This window comes from Cetorhinus maximus, chromosome 12 (genome assembly GCF_964194155.1).
Source record: "Cetorhinus maximus chromosome 12, sCetMax3.hap1.1, whole genome shotgun sequence".
In the NCBI taxonomy this organism is placed as follows: domain Eukaryota; kingdom Metazoa; phylum Chordata; class Chondrichthyes; order Lamniformes; family Cetorhinidae; genus Cetorhinus; species Cetorhinus maximus.
The window spans coordinates 69,659,073-69,681,132 of NC_135890.1; the positions used below are offsets into that span (position 1 = coordinate 69,659,073).

Here is a 22,060-nt window from a genome sequence, read left to right on the forward strand (position 1 = left end):
CAGTAATTAAGCATCATTAAGTAAGGTCCAAGCAGGGAATAATAATAAAAAGGCTCTTTATCAGAACGTGCAAAGCACCTGCAATAAGACAGGTTAACTAGTGGCACAAATAGAGATAAATGGTTTAGATCTAATTGCCGTTACAGAGACAAGGTTGCAAGGTGAAGTTTGGGAAATAAATATTCCGGGTACACGATATTTCAGAAAGATAAACAGAATGGAAAAGGTGGAGGGGTAGCCCTGATAGTAAAGGGTGACAAAAAGACATTAGTGAGAAAGGATCTGGGTTCAGAAGATCATGAAATAGAATCAGAATGGGTGGAGGTTAGGAATAGCAAGAGTCAGAAGACACTGGTTGAAGTAGTTTATTGGCCCTCTAACAGTCGTGATACCATTAGATAGAGCATTAAACAATAAATTATTGGAGCTTACGACAAAGGCAATGGAATAATTGTGAGGGACTTTAACCTTCATATAGATTGGGACAATAAAATTGACAAGGGTGGTCTTGAAGATTTTGAAGAATGTTTTCATGACCACTTCCTACAGCAATAGGATATGGAATGACTAGGGAAAAGGCAATCTAAGATCTAGTATTGTGTAATGAGGCAATCATTCAGGCCCAGGCGCACACACACACCCACAGTATCAGAAATAAGGGGAGTTAGAGTACAATTAAAAAAAGGTAAAAGAATATACAGTTAAGTATGCTTTGATTGTCCTTGAGGTATAGATTTTAGGTTAGCTGGTTTCTTGGATGCAGTCAGATGTAGAAGATACTGGAATTATTACGAGATCTCGGTTCACTGATAGGTTTCGGGTAGAGTTGGCTTCTCAAACCAGGCGACACACTTATTCCAAAAGAGAGAGCGTTAGCAGCCCTCAGCTTGTTTCCTCTGCTGAAGACTTTTTAAAACCATCTCTGTCACTTGCAATCTCTCTAGTAGCTAGCATCCTTGCCTTGAAAGACTTTACCCTTGTGTATTTCCAAGAAGTTTTGGGTGTGTGTGTCTGCGGCAGCCATTGTTTCAATATCCAGTACTTTGCATTTTTAATGTCTCTTCCTTAGATAGTCATGAGTTTTGATGAGTGTCTGGATTATAGGAAATGTCTCTCTCTTCACATTCCCGAGGGTGATTTGTTGGTTTCTCACCTTCACCTTGGAATGTGGCCTTGCATTTTTAAGCAGTTTGCTCTGTCTCAGTTCAAATTACAAAATTTCCAGGCAGTTGAAAGTTGAAAAATCATATTTTCAGAAATAAAAGGGGCATAACCTCGCAACAATGTGCTGAATAAGCCTGCAACTGTAACCCATCTATTTAAGAAAGGAGGGGGAGAGAAAATAGGGACCTACAGACCCGTTAGCCCGACATCAGTAGTAGGGAAAATGCTAGAACCTATAATAAAGAAAGATAACAGGACACTTCGAAATTAATGCTAGGATTGGGCAGAGTCAGCATGGGTTATAAAAGGTTTAACAAACCTGTTGGAGTTTATTGAGGATGTAACCAGCAGAATAGATAACAGAGAACCTGTGGATGTGATATTTTTAGATTTTCAGAAAGCTTTTGATAAGGTGCCCACAAGAGGCTGGTAAACAAAATTAGAGCACATGAAATTGGGGAGAATATACTGACATGGATTGAGAACTGGTTAACAGAAAATGAAGAGTAGGAATAAATGGGGTCATTTTCATGTTGTCAGGCTGTGACTAGTAGGATAGCACAAGGATCAGTGCTTGGGCCTCAGCTATTAACAATCTACATCAATGATTTGGACGTGAGGGTTAAAGGTAACATTTCCAAGTTTGCAGATGGCAAGTGGAGGTATGAGGAGGATGCAAAGACTCTTCAAGGGGATTTGGATAGGCTAAGCAAGTGGGCAAAAATTTGACAGATGGAATACAATGTGGAGAAATGAGAGGTTATCGACTTTGGTAGGAAAAACAGAAATACAAGGCAGAATTTTGCCGTCGGCGAGCAGGGGGCGGGCGGAACCCCCGACGTCATCGCATCCCATTTAAATTTTCAGGAAGGCGGGCCCGCAGCTGATTTTGCTGCAGGCCAGCCGACCTGTCAATGACCAATTGAGGCCATTGACAGGATCATTGAAACAATTAAAGGACCTGCCCGGCCAACCTGAAGGTTGGCGGGCAGGCCAGGAGCCCCAATGGGCAATAGAAAAAACATGAAAACTCATCCACCAGCGGGATGAGGTTACATGTAGGGTTTTAAAAAGTTTAATAAACTTATTATGTAAATTATGAACATGTCCCATCTCATGTGACATTGTCACATGAGGGGGACATGTTAGGGAATTTTTTTTGTCATATTTTTATAAGTGTCAGCGATCTCCCTGAAGCAGCACTTTGCCTCAGGGAGATGTGCACTCTTTCATGCGCATGCGCGAAAGAGCGCACTATCGCTTTTGGGGAATCTCCCCCCCCCACCCGCACAGGACGTGCACAGCGCTTCCCGCCAGACGTCACTCCATGTAAAACGGCAGCGGGGCCCGCTTCTCCAGTGGGGATCGGCTCCCCGCCCGCCAGAGATTGGGTCAGGCCTGCCCACCCGGCAGGCAGAAAACTCTGCCCACAGAGTATTTCTTAAACGGTGAGAGGCCAGGAAATGTTGAACTTCAAAGGTACTTGAGTGTCCTTGTCCACTGAAATCTAACATGCAGGTACAGAAAGTAATCAAGAAGGCAAATGGTACATTTTATTACAAGAGGATTTGAGTAGAGGAGTAAAGGTGTCTTATTGCAATTTTAGAAAGCTTTGCTGAGACCTCACCTAGAGTAGTGTGTGTAGTTTTAGTCTCCTTACCCAAGGAAAGATATACTTGCCATAGAGGGAGTACAACAAAGTTTCACTAAATTAATTCCTGGGATGGATGGATTGTTCTATGAGGAGCAATTAAATAAACTGGGTCTTTATTCTCTGGAATTTAGAAGAATGAGGTGTGATCTCATTCAAACATACATAATTCTTACAGGCTCGACAGGGTGGATGCAGGAAGGATGTTTCCCCTGGCTAGGGTGTCTAGAACTTGGGGACACAGTCTCAGAATAAGGGGCAGGTCATTTAGGACTGAGAACGAGGAGGAATTTCTTCACTCAGAGGGTGGTGAATCTTTGGAATTCTCTCTCTCAGAGGGTGTGAAGGTTCAGTCATTGAGTATGTTCAAGACTGGGATTGATATGTTTCTACATATTAAAAACATTAGGGGATACAAGGATGGTGCAGAAAAATGGTGTTGAATTAGAAGATCAGCCATGATCTCAATGAATGGCGGGGAAGGCTTGAAGGGCTGAATGGCCTACTGCTGCACCTATTTCTTATGCTCTTACGTTAATTAGTAACATCATAGTAAAAGATCTGCTGAGAAATAATGATCATAATCCCATTGAATTCCATATTAAGATTGAAAGTGACATACTCCATTGCAAACAAGAATCTTAAGCTTAAACAAAGCCAATTACACAGGTATGAGGGGAGAGAAGCTGAGGTTGCTTGGGAAAATAGACAAAGATATGGTGATAAATAAACAGTGGGAAACATTAAAAGAAACAATTCAAAATGTTCAACAAAAATACATTCCATTAATAAACAAAAACTCAGCAAGAAAGACCCATCCGTGGATCACTCACTAAGTTAAGGATTAAAAAGAGAGGCTTATAATGTTGAAAATAACAGTAGTAAATCTGAAGATTGGGAGTGTTTTAGAAACCAACAAAGGCTGGCCAAAAAGTTGATAAAAAGGGGAAAAATGGACTGAGTATATTAGCCAGGAATATAAAAACACATTGTAAGAGCTTTCACAAGTACATAAAAAGGAAGAGAGTAGCTAAAGTAAATGTTGATCTCCTAGAAGCAGAGTAGGAGAAATTATCATGGGGAATGAGGAAATTGCACAGGTGTTGAACAAATACTTTGTGTCCGTCTTCACAATAGAAGACTCAAGTTGCATACCAGAAATAGAGGGTAACCTAGGGGCTAAAAAGAGTAAGGAAATTAAGGTAATTAATATCAGTATAGAAAAAGTGCCAGAGAAAATTAAGGAACTAAAATCTGACAAATTCCCAGGGCTTGATGGCCTACACCTCATGGTCCTAAGAGAGACAGCTGCAGAGATAGTGGATGTGCTGGCTATGATTTTCCAAAATTCCTTAGATTTGGGAACAGTCCCACTAAATTGGAAGTTGGCAAAAGCAACACTGCTTTTCAAGAAAGGAGGGAGAAAGAAAACAGGGAACTACAGGCCAGTTATCTTGACATCAGTCATTGGAAAAATGCTGGAATCTATTAAGGAAGTCTTAACAATGCATTTCAAAAAGCATAGTATGATTAGAACAAGTCAACATGGTTTTACAGAAGGGAAATCCTGTTTGACAGATTTATTAGCAATTTTTTGAGGATGTAACAAGTAGGGTAGATAAAGGGGAACCAGCAGATGTAGTGTACCTGGGTTTCTATAAAGCATTCAATAAGGTGCCACACAAAAGCTTAATAGGCAAGATAAGAGCTCATGGAGTTGGGGGTAATATATTAGCATGGATAGAGGATTGGTTAATGGACAGGAAGCAAAGAGTAGGGATAAACAGGGCATTTTCAAGTTGACAGGCTGTGACTAGTGGAGTGCCGCAAGGATCAATGTAGGGGCCTCAGCTATTTACAATCTACATTCACGGCTTAGATGAAGAGACAGAGAGTAATGTATCTAAGTTTGCTGACAATACAAAGCTCAATGAGAAGGTAAGCTGTGGGGAGCGAACAGAGGCTGCAAAGCGATATGAATAGGTTAAGTGAGTGGGCAACAAAATGCAGATGGAGTATAATGTAGGGAAGTGTGAGGTTATTCACTTTGACCATAAGAATAGAAAAGCAGAATTTTTTTTGAACGGTGTGAAACTTGTAATTGTTGATGTTCAGGGAGACTTGTGTGTACTCATAAAAGGAATACAGAAAGTTAGCATGCAGGTACAATAAGCAATTAGGATGGCAAATGGCATGTTGGCCTTTATTGCAAGGGTATTGGAGTACAGCAATAAAGAAGTCTTGCTACAATTGTACATGCTTTTGGTAAGACCACATCTGGAATACCGTGTCCAGTTTTGGTCTCCATGTTTAAAGGAAGGATATACTTGCATTGGAGGCAGTACAAAAAAGCCCACTAAATAGGATTACCCTTTCATCCAGGAACCAAGGATGAGAGACTGAGAAAAATGGTCCTATATTCTTTGGAGTTCAGAAGAATGAGAAGCGATCTCATTGAAACATACAAGATTCTGAAAGGTAGACACAGAGATTGTTTCTGCTGGTTGGGGAATCTAAATCACAGGGGCACAGTCTTAGGGGGGTGGTTGATCAATTAGGACTGCGAAGAGGTATTACTTCACTTAAAGGGTTATGAATCTTTAGAATTGTCAACCAGAGGGTTGCAGATGCTCCATCGTTAAATACATTTAAGGCTGGGATAAACTGAAGCCAGAGATCAGCCATGATTGTATTGAATAGCTCAACAGGCCATATGGTCTACTCCTGATCCTATTACTTGTGTTCTAGTTACATGGAGAGGTTGAAGAAGCTAGGGTTGTTCACCTTAGAGCTGAGACGTTAAAGGGGAAATTTGATAGAGGTGTTCAAAATTATGAAAATTTTTGGTAGTGTAAATTAGGAGAAACTGTTTCCACTGGCAGAAGGGCCAGCATCTAAAAAGTACAGATTTAGTTAATTGGTACATGAAGAAATAAATCTTACCCTGCGAGTTGTTCTGATCTTGAATGCATTGTCTGAAGGGGTGGTGGAAGCAGATTCAATGGTATTTTTCAAAAAAGGAATTGGATAAGTATTTGAAGGTAAATATTTTGCAAGAGTATGGGGAAAGAGCAGAGGATTAGGACTAACTGTATAGCTCTTCAGGGGCTGGCACTGGCATGACAAGCCTAATGGTCTGCACTTTATCATTCCATAAAGCAACTCCTCTAATAAAAGATGAACCTTTCAGTTCAGTACGTAACATGCTCACCACACAAGTGGCAGGCAATAACCATATCCATTACTGGGTCTAACCACCTCCCCTCCACATTCAACAGCATTACCAACGCCAAATCCCCCACTATCAACATATTGCGGCTCACCACTGACCAGAAACTTAACTGGACCAGCAAAGTAAAATAATTAGAGCAGGTCAGAGGCTGGGAGTTCCTCAGCGAGTAACTCACAGCCTGGCTCCCCAAAAGGCACAAGTCAGGAGTATGATGGATCATCTTGCCATTTACCTGGATGAATGCAGCTCCAACAACACTGAAGAAACTCCACACCATCCAGTGCAAAGCTGCCCACTTGATAAGCATCACATCCACCACCATAAACATCCACTCCCTCCACCACTGACACATTGTTGCTGCTGTATAAGGTACAATGCAGCAACCCACCCAAGGCTGCTTCAACAGCACCTTCAAAACCTGTGATCTCTACCACATAGAAGGACAAGGGCAGCAGGTAAATGTGAACACCACCACCTACAAGTTCCTCCCCAAATCACAGACGATCCTGACTTGGAACAGTATCACCATTCCTTCATCGTCACTAGAACCTAGCAGCAATTTGGGAGTACCTTCACAACTCAGACTGCAAAAGCCCAAGGCGGCAGCTCACCACCACCTTCTCAAGGGCAATGAATGCTGACCTTGCCAACACCCCACAATCCATGAATTTAGAAAAAACATAAGTCATCAGGTATAGAATGCTGAAACAGAACAAAAAACGTCTCACTACAGAAAATGCTGTAGCAACAGGCAAAAGTCTTTGCACAATAAAAGCTAGTTCTAGTTAGAAACAACAGAGTTTCACCTCCAAAAGTCATTAAAAGGCAGTGTATTCATGAAAGAGTGCTTTGCAAACTCTGCTTAAGAACTGAAGTCAAAAGAGCTCACCAGACACTGGAATGCTGCAAAGTGAGTACAGACACACTCTTTCAAACTGGACTGTGTAGAGTTTGTATTAAGCATGAAACTACAAAGATTTGTTAAAGATACTTGCCTCCAACTGAGGGCAATTCAACTGACAGGAAGAACTTACAAAGCACTGTTCCCAGCTTCTACTCTTTCCCTCCTCCTTTCATTACCATATATTTATCCATCTTTCCTCTCCCTTTCATTATCATTCTTTTGTTCACACATTCATTCTTTCTTCTTCCTTGACCTGCTTGTATTCATTCAGACAACTTCTTTCTCCACCCTTCCTATTTCTTCCTCTTCTTGCTATCCATTTTATCCCCTTTATCTCATCTTCCATCCCACCATTTGCCATCCAATATACCCCTCACTTCTGCATCCATTTTGCGTTGTACTCTCTGCATCCATTACATCATTCATCTCTCAATTTTCCCCTTCTCCTCACTAACCATTCTGTCCACAAACCCTTGCAATCCAGTCTAGCCCTCTCCACTCCTCGCACTATCAACTGTCCCAGTTTCACCTCCATCCATTTTCCCTGCCCTTCCCTCATTATCCATTCACCTCTTCATTATCTCACCCTCCCTTTGCCATCTGTCCCCATCCTTGCATTTGTATTTCCATCCATTTGCTACCTTTTTGCCTCCATTTTAGCCCATCCTTGCCATTTATTTTCCACCTCCCCTTTCATGCTCATAGATTTTGCACTTCAAGCGTACTTGTTAATTGAACTTATAAATTTGATGATTTTTCAGCATCTTTGCCATATCTACAGACACAAGATTTTCAAGTCCATTGTTCTCCAAAGGATAATTATCAAAGCCTGAGCTCAATGCTGAAAATAGATCCACCATGCTGCAGACTACAATTTTCTTTGCTATTACTGGAAAGGACAGAAAGAGACAAAATTACACAATGCCAAATTATATCAGAGCTATGCAGTAACAGATTAAAAACTTACCATTTCAAGAACATACGGAAGGAATCCTTTCTCAAACAAGGCTGTTCTTCAAAGATTTTCTCTTTCAAAACTAAACCCTTGCTGTACCGACAATCCTTCTCCAAAGCTTTGCAAATATAATAAAGACAATCTGAAACAGGAGAGAAGATCAATGCGATTTTGGTGCTTTTACTGACTATGCATGAAGCTTGCTCACTAAGCTGCCACTATCCATGCACCCTTCAATATCTATAATAATCAGTTTAATTAACTTCAGAAATTGGCTTCAAAACCCATGTTAAATCTTAAGCATCGGTCTGTTTTGAATGACTTCTAAACCAGGCGCACTAAGCATGTACCAGTCTGTGTGAAGATCAAATCTACACAAACGACCCATGTAAAGATCGCAAATTTAAAGTTTGGGATTTTTTCTGCCATTTCTCAGATGCTTCTAATAATTTTAAAATGCTCCCTTCAGTTAAATGCTACAATTGAGGCAGGAATGGCCGTTGACAACACAGAACAGCAGCAACATGAGTCATGCAATGTGCCAGAGTTTCATACCTAATCTGGGCAAAACCAACTACATGGCTTAAAAGAGCATGGAAATTTGGGTGTAAGAAATTACACGTTCGGCTACAATACACCCAAATCTCTATCTTTTATGTCTAACCAAGCCATCCACAAAACTAGTCGCACCCTCGACTATCAAATGTGAGTATCCTGAAATTGAGCTTGCATGGGCAGGGTCTCAACAGCACATTCCGATTTGCATCTGGTCTCCCCACCGCCAATTATCTTTATTGAGATTAACTCTGTATCATCAGTTCTTTGGATGTATTTTTATGGCAATGTATAAGTCACATCAACAATTGAAAAGTTACCCCAATTGCAGGTTCTTAAAAATGCTGTTGTTGATGAATATGAATGAAGATTAAATTAATTGAAGCTTTAAGGCTTAGTGAGGCCACATCTGGAATAAAGTATACAGTTTTGATCCACATATTTAAGGAAGGATATGCTTACATCAGAGGCAGTACAGCAATGGTTTACTAAACTGGTTCCTGGGATGAGGGGGTTGCCCAATGATGAAAGGCTGAGTAAACTGGGCCTATATTCTCTGGAGTTTAGAAGAATGAGAGGTGATCTGATTGAAACACCCAAGATTCAGAACAGGCTTGATAGGGTGAATGCTGAGAAATTGTTTCCGCTGGTCGGGAATCTAGAAGAGGGACACAGTCTCAGGATAAGGGGCGGAGCATTTAGGACTGAGATGAGGGGAAATTACTTCATTCAAAGGGTTGCGAATCTTTGGAATTCTCTACCCCAAAGGGTTGTGGATGCTCTATCGTTGGATACATTCAAGGCTGGGATAGACAGATTTCTGGTCTTTCAGGATTCAAGGGATATGGGGAGTGGGCGGGAAAGTAAATTCAAAACCCAGGATCAGCCACGGTGGTGTTGAACAGCGGTGCAGGCTTGATGTGCTCCACTCCTGCTCCTATTTCTTGTATTCTTGTGACTCAAAGAATAAATCTACTCATATGGGTTCAGCATCTCTTTGGGCCTCGATTGTTTGCACTGATTTATGAACAGATACATCCACCTTAAACATGGGCATATTCTAAGAAGACCCAGAGGATATTGGGACGCAATTTGGCATCTGCAAAATGGACACGTTGTTGGGTGCAACTTCCAGGTTGAGCCCAAGGAGGGATCACTTAGCCTTGATAAATTACCAGCAGATAGAACAAAAGCAAGTAGCACAGTCAATACAGAAACAGGAAGGAAGAAATAAATAGCACAGCACAGACGTTAAAGATAATGGACCGCACTTTATAGTCAGCAGCTAAGTAACAACATTCACCACTGACTTTAAAGAAAGTTGCCCACAAAGATCTAATGATCTTGTGGTGTGGATGTCACCTTTCTTTTTAATTAATCTAATTCTAGCATCAACTATAAGGGCTCTCCAGCATCCAGCAAGTGATGCCATTAAATAGACCAAGCATCCAATCATATTGAAGAATTCTCACAGACAACAAACCAAGAAGCAAAATGCGCCAATCATCCTTCACTTTTTAATCATTTTACAAACAGCAAAAATCAGATTAAAGTGGTTGAAATATTAATAAAACTCTATGGAATTATCACAATGGAGAAAGTTGACATTCCACAAAAATAAAATTAGTTTTTCAAGGCCAAAGAAGTTGTTCAGCAATAATTATGACTTAGTAAACTGTTACAAATCTGGTTAATGCCATTCAACGATGTTTTTACCAAGGGTTTTTATAGTGAGATTAATAGCATAAAAAGTGAACGCTCACACCAAATCATGTGATTTCTAACATTACCATCTAGTGATTTCAATAGCACATCCTGTGGAGGGGCAGGGAATCATTGACAGCAACATCTAGATTTCCTTATTTAACTGTGCATGCCACAATTGCTATCAGTTTCACAGCTGAAATGACAGCAAATACTGACAGTTACAACCACAAAATCCAGGACATAACAGACAGTAAGCATTAAAAAACACAACAGGTTGTCGACTTCTTAAAGCTGGTAAGCACCCAGCTTTGAGCTACACAACAATTACTTATCTGTCTCAAACCGTATGGTGCTAATGCACCATGGCACTTTTCATGAGGGATACTTATGACTAATTATCCGCAAGGCAAGTTACAATCACCTAGCATGCCCAAAAAATTGATTCCCAATATAGATTTTCCAAATCATAACAAATTACTATCTTGTAAGAAGCAATCCAGGTGTTTTTCTGTCCAAACAAGAACTCTTTTCACAAATAATCTTCCAGTAAGTACTCTGGCTTACAATACTAAAGACTCTAAAGACTGGAGCCACTGGACATCTGCATTACATTCCACAAGCTGTGTGATCAACGATACACCACAAAGGGCTGACAAGTGAAACACAGCTAACTCTTTCCAGAATCAAATTAAAGACTCTCCAATGGGTCAACTAACTCCACTCAGATTCTTACATTTAAAGATTCACTGGGAGCTATAAGTCTGCATCAGGCATTCATTAGGGTTTAGTACAAGTTTCATGTCAAAGTTTACTCTTGTTATTCTTTAAGGAATGTAGAATAAATTTAGCTCTATTAAATCAAATACCTCTTTCACCATTAATAAAACACAAAAGTCAGGTGTTAGTGCTGCAGGAGGGGAATGCCTCAGGTGAGGAAGTTGCAGAAAGAAAGGAGGCCAGCTCCAGTGAAAGAATTTATAAATAAATCTGCAAGAGCTCCCCTTAGCCTAGGTCACAGTCTGCCAGGGAGCAAGCCAAAGGGCAGGAAGCAGCAACCAAGATCAAAAGTAATACCAAGAATGGGTAAGGGGGCAAGAATGAGCAGATGGTGGTAAATCAAGCCACAGTGGCCACTGTGACAATGGCAGCAAAGGTTTGGGCTCCGGAAGCGTTAGGAATAGTGGGTCGGAGGGCCATTTAACAAAATAAAAATTTCAATTTTAAAAATAATTGAGTTCCAACAAGCTTACTTTATTCAAAATAACTGAAGTTGCTTCCCAGTTATGCCTATGGACTTGGGAGGTCTCAAACACTAATTCAACAACAGCATCCAGCATGGAGCGCTCAGACCAAGTAAAATAAACAGAGAAACTGAAAAGTACAACAAACAATTCAACAGAAATGCAACTGCAGAAAAACAATTGTGACGGAAAAAATATTGACTGCAGGGAGTATAAACATTTTTTTAGAAGATTGAATTAAAAAAAGATTGAATTTAATAGTAATTATGATAATTTATTTCTTTGTTTCTCCACTTTGCACAGCCAACAGGGTTCATTGCACCACTTAAATATTTTCCTTTCCAGATCACAGTTTTTTTCCCCTGAGAAAGGTCTGCTGTGTCATTTTACAAGGCTCAGCAACAAAATATTTCTACCAAGTGGCCATTCTGTGTATGCAGGCCTAGGAGTCAGTGTTGGCTGGCAAATGGACCATGGATGTTATCACAATAAAAATCCAAATCTGCACTCTTTCTGACATCCACACTTTCCAGCAAGGGTCACTGCAGCCACCAGAATGCCACAAGTTCCTGCTCACTGTATAATTCTAATCAGCAGCATTTTAAATATCAAATATTGGTCTAATTGCACTGCGCGCAACTGGTAATCCCCATAGAGAACCATGTTCCAGGAATTCAGGACATTACAACTTACTGGTGTAATCACTAAGCGTGTACAGCACGGTGATGAGATTGTCCAGACATGGCCAGTGATCGACATTACACTTGAGTCCTTCTTCAAAGGCATGGCGGGCCAGTGGCACTCGAATCAGCCTCAGTGCCACTCTTCCTATTTTGTACCAGAGGTTCACATCTGTAGAGTCCAACATCACAGCCTGTGAAAGAGAATCATTACAAATAAAGAGTTGGATTGGAGAGTACCTGCTCAGAGGTGAAGCAAATTTAGATCCAGAGAAATAAAGGTCCCAGTGCACAGTCCAATAAATGGTATCTAGTTTCATATAAATCAGTGGTTCTCAAACCATTAGGAATGTCACTATGTTGGGACAAATGGTCTGTCCAAGTGGGATGTGCAGAAGGGCTGATTTGCTGCAGCCTCTGCACCACTCCATGGCAACCCAAACGGCATGGAAAGTAGAGCAAAGTATTGCACATACAGGAGAACGCAGCGCAAGGGGGAAGGGAGATATAAGTGCAGGACACCGGCGCAAAGAGAGAGTGGTGCAAGAAACCATGGAGAAGAGGAGCAAAAAGGATATGCAAGCTTTGTTGGCTTTTTGTAATTTGAACACCAGCAACTATAATTGAGCTTTGCAAAAAACAATGGAGCTTGTTGTTGAAAGGAAATCGAGCTACGACCATTTAACAGTTTCACATCTGGCAAAGTCAGAAAATTGATTTCTGTTAAAATCTTTTCCAAATGATTCTCATGTCCACTGCCAAGTCCTTACATAAGCTTTTTTTTTTGCAATAAATATATTTTCTCACCTCCAGGTAAAATTCCATAGCTGTACTTGGGTCATCTTTCTGGGATGCTAAACTGGCCAAGTTTTTATATGTAGAATACTTCAGCATCAATCCAGGGTGCTTTAAGCCTTCGTTCTCATCACCAGACAGAACAGCCTACAAGTTAAAATAGCATTACAGCGTGTACATTTCATTAAGGGAATAGACAGCTGTCAGCAAGCAACCTGGAGTTACTCTGAACTCTGTCGTGTACAAAGAGGTTTCTCTTGTTTTGTATCTAACAACCAATAGCCACATACAAAAGGCAGGCTTAATCAAGTGCTTTCAATTAACACAAGGACAAAAGGTGAGCAATTTGCCCATATCAGCATAACAATTAGGTTTTGTAAAGCAGCTTGAACAAGAGAGGATATAAGAGGGGTGACTAAAGCTTAGTCAAGAGGTGGCTCTTAAAGAAAGGGAAGGAGGCAGAAAGGTTTGGAGAAGGAACTTCAGATTGCAGGGTCTAGTCAGCCAAAGGCATGCTTGCCAATGGTAGGGCAAAGGAGGGGGGCTGAACAATAGGCCAGAGCCAGAGGAAAGCAGGAAAGGTTGTCAGGCTGGAGGAAGATGAGGACTTTAAGTCTGAGGTGTTGGGGGACCAAGAGCCAATGTAGGTCAGCAAGCACAGAAATGATGTCTGAATGGGACTTGGATAAGGGCAGCAGAATTCTGCATGAGCTGAATTTTATGGAGGATTGAGCATGGCAAGCTAGCGCAGGACATCACTGCAATACACCTGTCCGAGAGGTGGGACAGGCCTGGTTGAGAGTTTCAGCAGCAAATGGGTAAAGATGGGCCATTTTACAGAAGTGGAAATAGGTGCCCCTTGTATTAGGCAGGATGTGAGGAAGATCAGCTCAGGGTCAAACTGCAAGCCCTGGTTGCAAACAGTCTGGGTCAACCTGAACAGTGACCGGGAAAAGAGATTAAATCAGTAGCAAGGGTATGAGTTTGAGGTGATGTGGCAGGTGATGGAAGACGCCTTCAATCTTCCCAATATTTAAATGGAGGAAATTGCAGCAAGGTTGTTGGAGAAGCAGCTTAACGTCACAGAATCACTCAAGGAATTGTAAGAGGTGGCGGAGAAGTGGAGCTGGGTGTCATTTTTTTATTCACTCATGTGATGTGGGCACGCTGGCTAGACCAGCATTTATTGCCCATCCCTAATTGTCCTTGAGGTGGTGATGGAAAGCTGCTTTCTTGAACCGCTGCAGTGTATATACTGTCATCAACCTGTACATACAAACTGGCCCTTTGTCAATGGATGATGTCTGCAAGGGACAGCAAGAAGAAGAAATAGAAGTGGGGAGTGGGGGCAAGGATAAATCCTAGGGAATTCCAGAAGTAACGGTGTGCGAAGAAGAAGAGGAGTAATTGCTGGAGCTGGTCAGCTACAACTGGATGAAAGAGGAACCAAGTGAGGGCAGTCCTGCTAAGCAGAACAACAGAGGAAAGGCAGTGGAGTGGGGGACGGTGTGATTGGCAGAATCATAAGATGAAGGAGGACAAGGCAGGATGGAACATTTCTGAAATAAAAGCAAAATACTGCAGATTCTGGAAATCTGAAATAAGAAGGAATTTTTGGAAAAACTCAGGTGACAGCATCTGTGGAGAGAGAAACAGTTAACATTTTGAGATCTCTATGACTCTTCTTTGGAAGAGTACTTCATTGTTTATAATGCACTAAGGTGTATAATGCTTGTGAAAAGCACTGTAGAAAAGCAAATCTTTCTTTCTATTTACATGGTCAACTAGCATCGGAGCCAGAACGCAGTTTTGTGGGAATCAATGAAGTCAAAGAGGTAGAAGGTGAGTAGAAGTGGGTCTCGTGGACAAAGTGAGCTTGAAAAGGGAAACGGGGAGATAGGAGACACACCACAGAAACATATTTGTTCTGAGTTACAGCATAGGGAAACCTCGAGACTTAGAACTTGAGATTTAAAAACTTCTTTCCAATCCATTGACATAGCGCAGCAATATACTTTTTTATTCATCCGTGGGGTGTGGGCATTGCTGGCTAGGCCGGCATTTATTGCCCATCCCTAATTGCCTTTAAAAAGGTGGTGGTGAGCTGCCTTCTTTAAATGCTGCAGTCCATCTGGTGTAGATGCACCCATAGTGCCTGGTTCAGTTAAGTTTCTGATCAATGGTGAGTGATTTAATGACGTTACTGCATTTGAATGGTGAGAGGTGGTGGCTAGATTCTCACTTGATGGAGATGGTCATTCATGCCACACAAGTACCAATCAGTACCAAAGGGAGTGCTAATTAATATTGAGGTTACCAATTCAGGGGAAGTGGAGGAGTAGTGGCAATGTCACCGGACTCATAATTCAGAAGCCCAGGCTAATGTTCTGGGGACACAGGTTTGAATCCCACCAGGGCAGCTGGTGGAATTTAAATTCAATTAATAAATTTGGAATTAAAAAGTTAGTCTCCATAACGATGACCGTGAAACGATTGTCAATTGTCATAGAAACCCATCTGGTTCACTATTGTCCTTTCAGAAGGAACCTTGCCATCCTTACCTGGTCTGGCATACATGTGACTCCAGGCTCTCTGAAATGGCATACTATTCCTGACAACCTCAGTTGCAGAATGCAGAAGGACAATGCAAAATCTCAGGCTTTGATTCTCCGATGTTTTTTTCATCAGAGGCAGAACCATATCAGCAATGGAAAAATGAAGTTGAATTGTGGACACGGGTTACCTTGTTACCCTGGAGGAGGCAAGGTATGGCCTTGGCTTTGTCATTACTACTAATCTTACTTTTTGCAGGTAAAGTATTTTCAGAATTGGATTTGGATACTAAAGCAGGATTAACTCATCCAATCCAAAATCTGTAATAGAAAAGTTTTACGAAAGGGATGATTTGTTGAAGATGATGTATGGTCAACTTTTGATAGATTTAAGAAAACAGTTGACCAGTCATGGAGAAGTACATAATGGGCTTTGATAAGTGGTATAAGAGACTGAAAAAGTTTAACCTCGAAATCCCAGAGTCCATTTTGGCTTTGAAATTACTGGAAAAGATTGCTTCTAGACCAGAAGACTGCGGCCCTAAAGTTTTTTGAGAAAGCAGTCCTTTCCAGTTTCTCTTCTATCAAATACAGACAACTCTGTTGTAAAGGGTGGATGACTCCATGGTTACTGAAGTTTGAGATTGCCAAAATGAGACAGGTTTCAGTACAAAGATGGGGTTGTTGGTCGGTGGTCTTAAGACTGTTGCACTTTTAGCCAATTTGAGAATCACAGTATCTTTGCAGTGTAGGAGGAGGCCATTCGGCCTATTAAGTCTGCACTGGTTCTGAAAGAGCATTCCACCTAGTCCCACTCCCCTGCCTTATCCCTGTAACCTTGCACATTCTCTCTTTTCAGGTAGTAATCCAATTCCTTTTTGAATACTTCCATTGAACCTGTCTCCACCACCCTTTCAGGAAGTTTGTTCCAGGTTCCAACCACCCTCTGGGTGAAAATTTTTCCTCACATTACATTTACTCCTTTTGCCAATTAGTTTGAATCTGTGTCCTCTAGTTCTTGATGTTCTCTCGAGTAGGAACAGTTTCTCTCTATTTATCCTATGCATACCCCTCAGGATCTTGAATGCCTCTATCAAGTCTCCTCTCAGCTGCCTTTTCTTCAGGGAATAGAGTCCCAATCTATCCTCATAGCTACAGTTCTTTATCCCTGGAATCATTCTTGTGAATCTCCTCTATTCTCTCCAATGCCTTCACATCTTTCCTCAAGTATGGCACCCAGAACTGGACGCAGTACTCCAGATGAGGCCAGACTAGTGTCTTATACAAGTTCAACATGAACTGCTTACTCTTGTACTTAATGCCCCTATTAATAAAGCCTAAGATAATATATGTTTTATTAACTGGTGTCTCAACATGCCCTGCCATCTTCAATGACCTATGTACATATACACCGAAGTCCCTCTGTTCCTGCACCTCCTTTTGTGGCTGTCCCTTTATTTTATACTGTCTCTCCATATTTTTCCTGCCAAAATGAATCACCTCTCATTTCTCTGCATTGAACTTCATCTGTCACTTGGCTGCCTAGTCTACCAACATGTCTATGTCCTTTTGAAGTTCAAGTCTATCCCCATCATGGTTGAAAACATTTCCAATCTTCAGTATCATCTGAATTTTGAAATCATGCCCTGCACACCACAGTCTAGGTCATTAATATGCATCAGGAAGAGCAAGGGTCCCAACAATGACCCCTGGGGAACTCCACTACAAACTTTCCTCTAATCTGAAAAACAATAATTTATCACTACTCTACTCTTTCCTGTCACTCAGCCAATTTCTTATCCAAGTGTCTACTTTCCCTTTTATTCCATGACCTAGAATTTTGTTCACAAGTTTGTTGTGTGGCACTGTATCAAATGCCTTTTGAAAATCCATACACATCATCAAGTGTTTCCCTTATCAACCTTCTGTTACCGCCTCAAAATAATCCAAGTTAGTTAAACATGATTTTCCCTTAATTCCATGCTGGCTTTCCTTAATTATCCTGCACTTGTCTGAGTAACTACTGATTTTATCCTATACTGAAGTTTCCCTACCACTGAGGTCAAACTGACTGGTCTGTAGTTGCCAGCTTTATCCTTGCACCCCTTTTTGAACATGGGTGTAACATTTGCAATTCTCCAGTCCAATGCACCTCCCCTGTGTCGAAAGAAGACTAAGATTATCACTAGTGCCTCTGCAATTTCCACTCTTCCCTCAGTACCCTTGGATGCATCTCATCTGGTGCTGGTATCTTATCTATTTTAAGTAAAGATAGTCTTTCCAACACCACCTCATTCTCAATTGTAAGTTCTTCTGGTGTACAGTTATGCCCTCTTTCACCTCGGCCTGGGTAGTATCATCTTCCTTTGTACAGTCCATGTGAGCCAATTGACAACCTGTGGTCAGATACACCACACTATGACGCCAAGTGACAGATGCCACCCCAGACCGATGCTACAGATCTCTCCTCAACTCCCCCTAGATGCTTGTCACACCATGAGCCAATCAATCGGTCTCACTGAACTGTCTTTCACATAGGCGGCTATTTTGTCCAGGGGTCAGCTGCCCAAAGTGTTTTCCCAGGTGTCACATTGTCCAGCAGGATCGGATACAAAAATAGCAGGACGGACAGGAAAACTTACTGGAAAATAAGAATTTGCTGAATGTCCAGGATGGTGTCCAAGCAGTGAAGGCCATGGACTGGGAGCACTAAATATGAGAATGGAAAATAAGGAAGCGTAGCCCAAGTTGTAGTAATGGGCCAGATGATGAAACATTCATGTATGGTGGACAGGACCTCAGACGGGGTACACAGGGGATGTGCGCGGAGGCAGTGGCATAGTAGTATTGTCACTGGACTACATGTGACCCCAGACCCCAGCAATGTGGTTGACTCTTAAATGCCCTTGCTGAGGGTATTTAAGGGTGGCAATAAATGCTGGTCTAGCCATCAACACCCACATCCCATGAACAATTTTTTTTTAAAAATCTAAGTCAGAGCCTGGAAAAACTTCAACGGGCAAGTAGGGTTGCAGCTTGACTGGACGTCAAAGTGGAGAGTACTGAACCATGACGACAACATGGGAGAAGCATGAGTCCTCATAACATTTTGGAAACGCCTGACAAGTTAGGGAATAAAGCTACCAGGTTAAACCGAGGGAGTTGTGTGTATTCAGAGGTCCCAAACATGGGTTAGCCAGCATTGTCCCACACAGGTGGGTCTGCATGGGAAAAGTCCTACCAGATGGAACTTGAGGCCAAGGTTAGGTTAGTGGCCCAGGGATTTGAAGAATGCTTAGCAGATAGAGGGGCCAAAGTGGGCTCACCCACAGATGGGAAAGTAATTTTGTAAAAAATTTTTCTGACCTTTTTGGCAACATTTTCATGGAAATGTAAGTCCATAGATATAAAAGGTGCATTTCCGCAGGGTGATCACCTGCAGAGGGAAGTGTTTCTCAAACCTCAAAAAAGGAGATGCCAGAGGTAGGGGGAAAACTTTGGGAGTTGAATAAATGAGTATATGGTTTAAACGAAACTTTGAGTATGGTACTTTTCAGCTTGATCAGTTGTTAAAGCTGGGTCATCTCCAACTGAAGACAGATCCTGCTATGTCTCACTGGTACCATGGTGGGAAACTTGCAGGCATCTTCATGATGCATGTTGATTCCTCCCTCTCAAACCTTGTTGATGGGTTTTCAAGTGCAGCGGGTTTTCTAATATTTCTTGTGGATGAAAATGGGAAATGTTGTCCCTTGGCTTGGGAAGGCAAGTAGTAAAGAGTATCCTGGCTGCAGAGACTCTCACTGGTAAAAGGTGGTTAACATGGCATTCCTTTCGTCTAAAACGTTGGAGGAAATGAAGATAGTGTCCCAATGGAATGTTATATTGACAATCAATCCTTTTGGGATAACATATGCTCCACAAAAAGTGAGTGAAGAAAGGTTGAGTTGATATTGCAAGTCTAAAACAAACGGTGGAGAAAACAGAAATCTTTAAGCTCCAGTGGGTTGATATGAGCCATCACCGTTATCAGATTGCTTCACCAAAAGGAATGCTTATGGTGAAAAATTGAGGATATTAGAGGAGTGACTCAGGATATGAGTTTTGAAAATGTGACTTATTTCTGTCTTCAGTTTTTTGGCTGAAAAGAAAATGCACTTGTTATATTTTTTCTGGGAATCTGTTAATGTTGGAATTGTGCTACAATAGAGTACATGCTTCAAGTTTGTAATCAAGAACAGCTGTCCCCAATTGGGGAAGTATTAGATCTTCATCACAGGGGTATAAAAAGGGGCACTATTTCAAAATTAGACATTGCCCTTAGGGCTGAGGAGGAGAAACCTTTTTCTCTCAGTTGTGTGACTTTAGAACTCTCTGCCTCAGAAGGCAGTGAAAGTGGGGTCACTGAATATTTTTAGGTGGAGGTAGATTCTCGTTAGGCAAGGGAATCAAAGGTTATTGGGAGTAGATGGGAATGTGGAACTTGAAACAAACAGATCAGCCACGATCTTATCAAATGGTAGAGTAGGCTCGAGGGACTGAATGGCCTACTTCTGCTCCAATTTCATATGTGCATATGTCTTCACACTGGGTGTTGGGAGGATTTGGAAGAGTCTGTCTTCACTCAGCAGGCTTGGAAATAAATCTGTCTTAAGGCACAGGCTAGCTTCAGACTCATGCATTCTTCAACACATTAGATTTAAAACAGACAGCAGGACAAATCCAACCCAGCCAATTACCACCCCATCAGTCTACTCTATCATCTACAAAGTGATGAAAGGGGTTGTCGTCCACAGTGTTATCAAGTGGCAGTCACTCAAACAACCCATTCACTGACACTCAGTTTGGGTTCCATTAGGACAACTCAGCTCCTGACCTCATTACTGCTTAGTTTAAACATGGACAAAAGAACTGAACTCCTGAGGTGAGGTGAGAGTGACTGCCCTTGACATCAAGACCTCATTCGACAGAGTGGCATCAAGCCCTCGCAAAACTGGAGTCAGTGGGAATCAGGGAGAAAACCCTCCACTGGTCGAAATCATACATAGCACAATGGATGATGGTTGTGGTTGTTACAGGTCAACCGTGTCAGTCCCAGGACACCACTACAGGAGTTCCTCAGGGTAGTGTCCTAGGCCCAACCATTTCAGCTGATTCGATGACTTGCCCTCATCATAAGATCAGAAGTGGGGACGTACAATCTTCAGTACCATTTGTGACAACTTGGATACTGAAGCAGTCCATGTCCAAATGCATCAAGACCTGTACAATATTCAGGCTTGGGCTGACAAGTGGCAAGTAACATTCATGCCACACAAGTGCCAGGCAACGGCCACCTCCAACAAGAAAATCTAACCATCACCCCTTGATATTCAATGGCATTAGCATTGCTGAATTCCCCCACTATCAACATCCTGGGAGTTACCATTGACCAGAAACAGAACTGGACTAGCCATATAAATACTCTGACTACAAGAGCAGATCAGAGGCTGGGAATTCTGCAGCAGATAACTCGCCTCCCCAAATCCTTCCATCTATAAGGCATAAGTCAGTGGTAAAATATTCTTCACTTGTCTGGATGAGTGAAGCTCCATCAAAACTCTAAGCTCAACACCAAGGACAAAGCAGCCTTGCATGATTGGCACACCATCCACTGCCTCCAACATCCTCTCCCTCCACCAATGCACAGTGGCTGCAGAGTGTACCGTCAAGGTGCAATGCAGCGACTCAAAGTTCCTTCAACAGCACCTTCCAAACCCACAACCGCTACCACCCAGAAGGACAAGGACAGCAGGTGCACCACCACCTGCAAGTTCTCCTCCAAGCCACACTATCCTGATTTGGAACTATATCACTGTTCTTTCGCTATTGCTGGGTCAAAATCCTGGAACTCCCTCCCAAACAGCAATGCAAGTATACTTGCACCATATGAACAGCAGTGGTTCAAGGCAGCAACCCACCAGCACCTCCTGAAGGGCAATTAGGGGCAAGCAAAAAAAATGCTGGCCCTAGCCAGAAACACCCATGTCCTGTGAAAGGGTTAAAAAAAACATTCTCCCATTTATCAGCCCAAGCCTGAATGTTGTCCAGGTCATTCTGCATGCAGGCATAGATCACTTCATTAACTGAGGAGTTACGAATGGTATTGAACACTGCAATCATCAATGAACATCCCCACCTGTGACTTTTTTTTGATGAAAAGGTGGTCATTGTTGAAGGTGGTTGGGCCTGAGACACTACCCTGAAGAACTCCTACAGCAATGCTTGAGGAACAGCACTTCATTTTTCAACCTTCTGGACCCAACATTAAATTCAACAATTTCAGATCTTGAATCGTTTCCCCCCTTCTTCCCCCCGCCATTTAGTCTCCAGCTTTATTAGCAATTCCTCAGGTAATGAAGCAGATCACACCTGCACGCACCAACACCTGGTCAACCTCTAAGCTAAGGCAGATGAATTCTAAGTAACATTTTGTATCAGAAAGGCCAGTCAATGACCCACTAAGTCTAACATTCAATGGCACTACTATTGATGAGTCTCCCCACCATCAACATCCTGGGGTTCAACATTCACCAAAAACCACAGTAAATATCTTGGCTATCAGAGTAGGTTAGGGGCTGGGTA

General features: G+C 41.9%; 1 protein-coding gene across 3 annotated transcripts in view; it reads right to left on the reverse strand.

The window, feature by feature from the left end:
* Window positions 1-22,060, reverse strand: part of cabin1 (calcineurin binding protein 1) — a 528,604-nt gene that overhangs the window by 499,856 nt on the left and 6,688 nt on the right. For all 3 annotated transcript variants that reach the window (XM_078553837.1, XM_078553836.1, XM_078553835.1), the window contains exons 4-6: window positions 12,897-13,031; window positions 12,103-12,283; window positions 7,919-8,048 (exon numbers count right to left, since the gene is read on the reverse strand). In XM_078553837.1, the coding sequence (XP_078409963.1) occupies window positions 7,919-8,048; window positions 12,103-12,283; window positions 12,897-13,031 (446 nt within the window). The remainder of the gene's footprint in view (window positions 1-7,918; window positions 8,049-12,102; window positions 12,284-12,896; window positions 13,032-22,060) is intronic.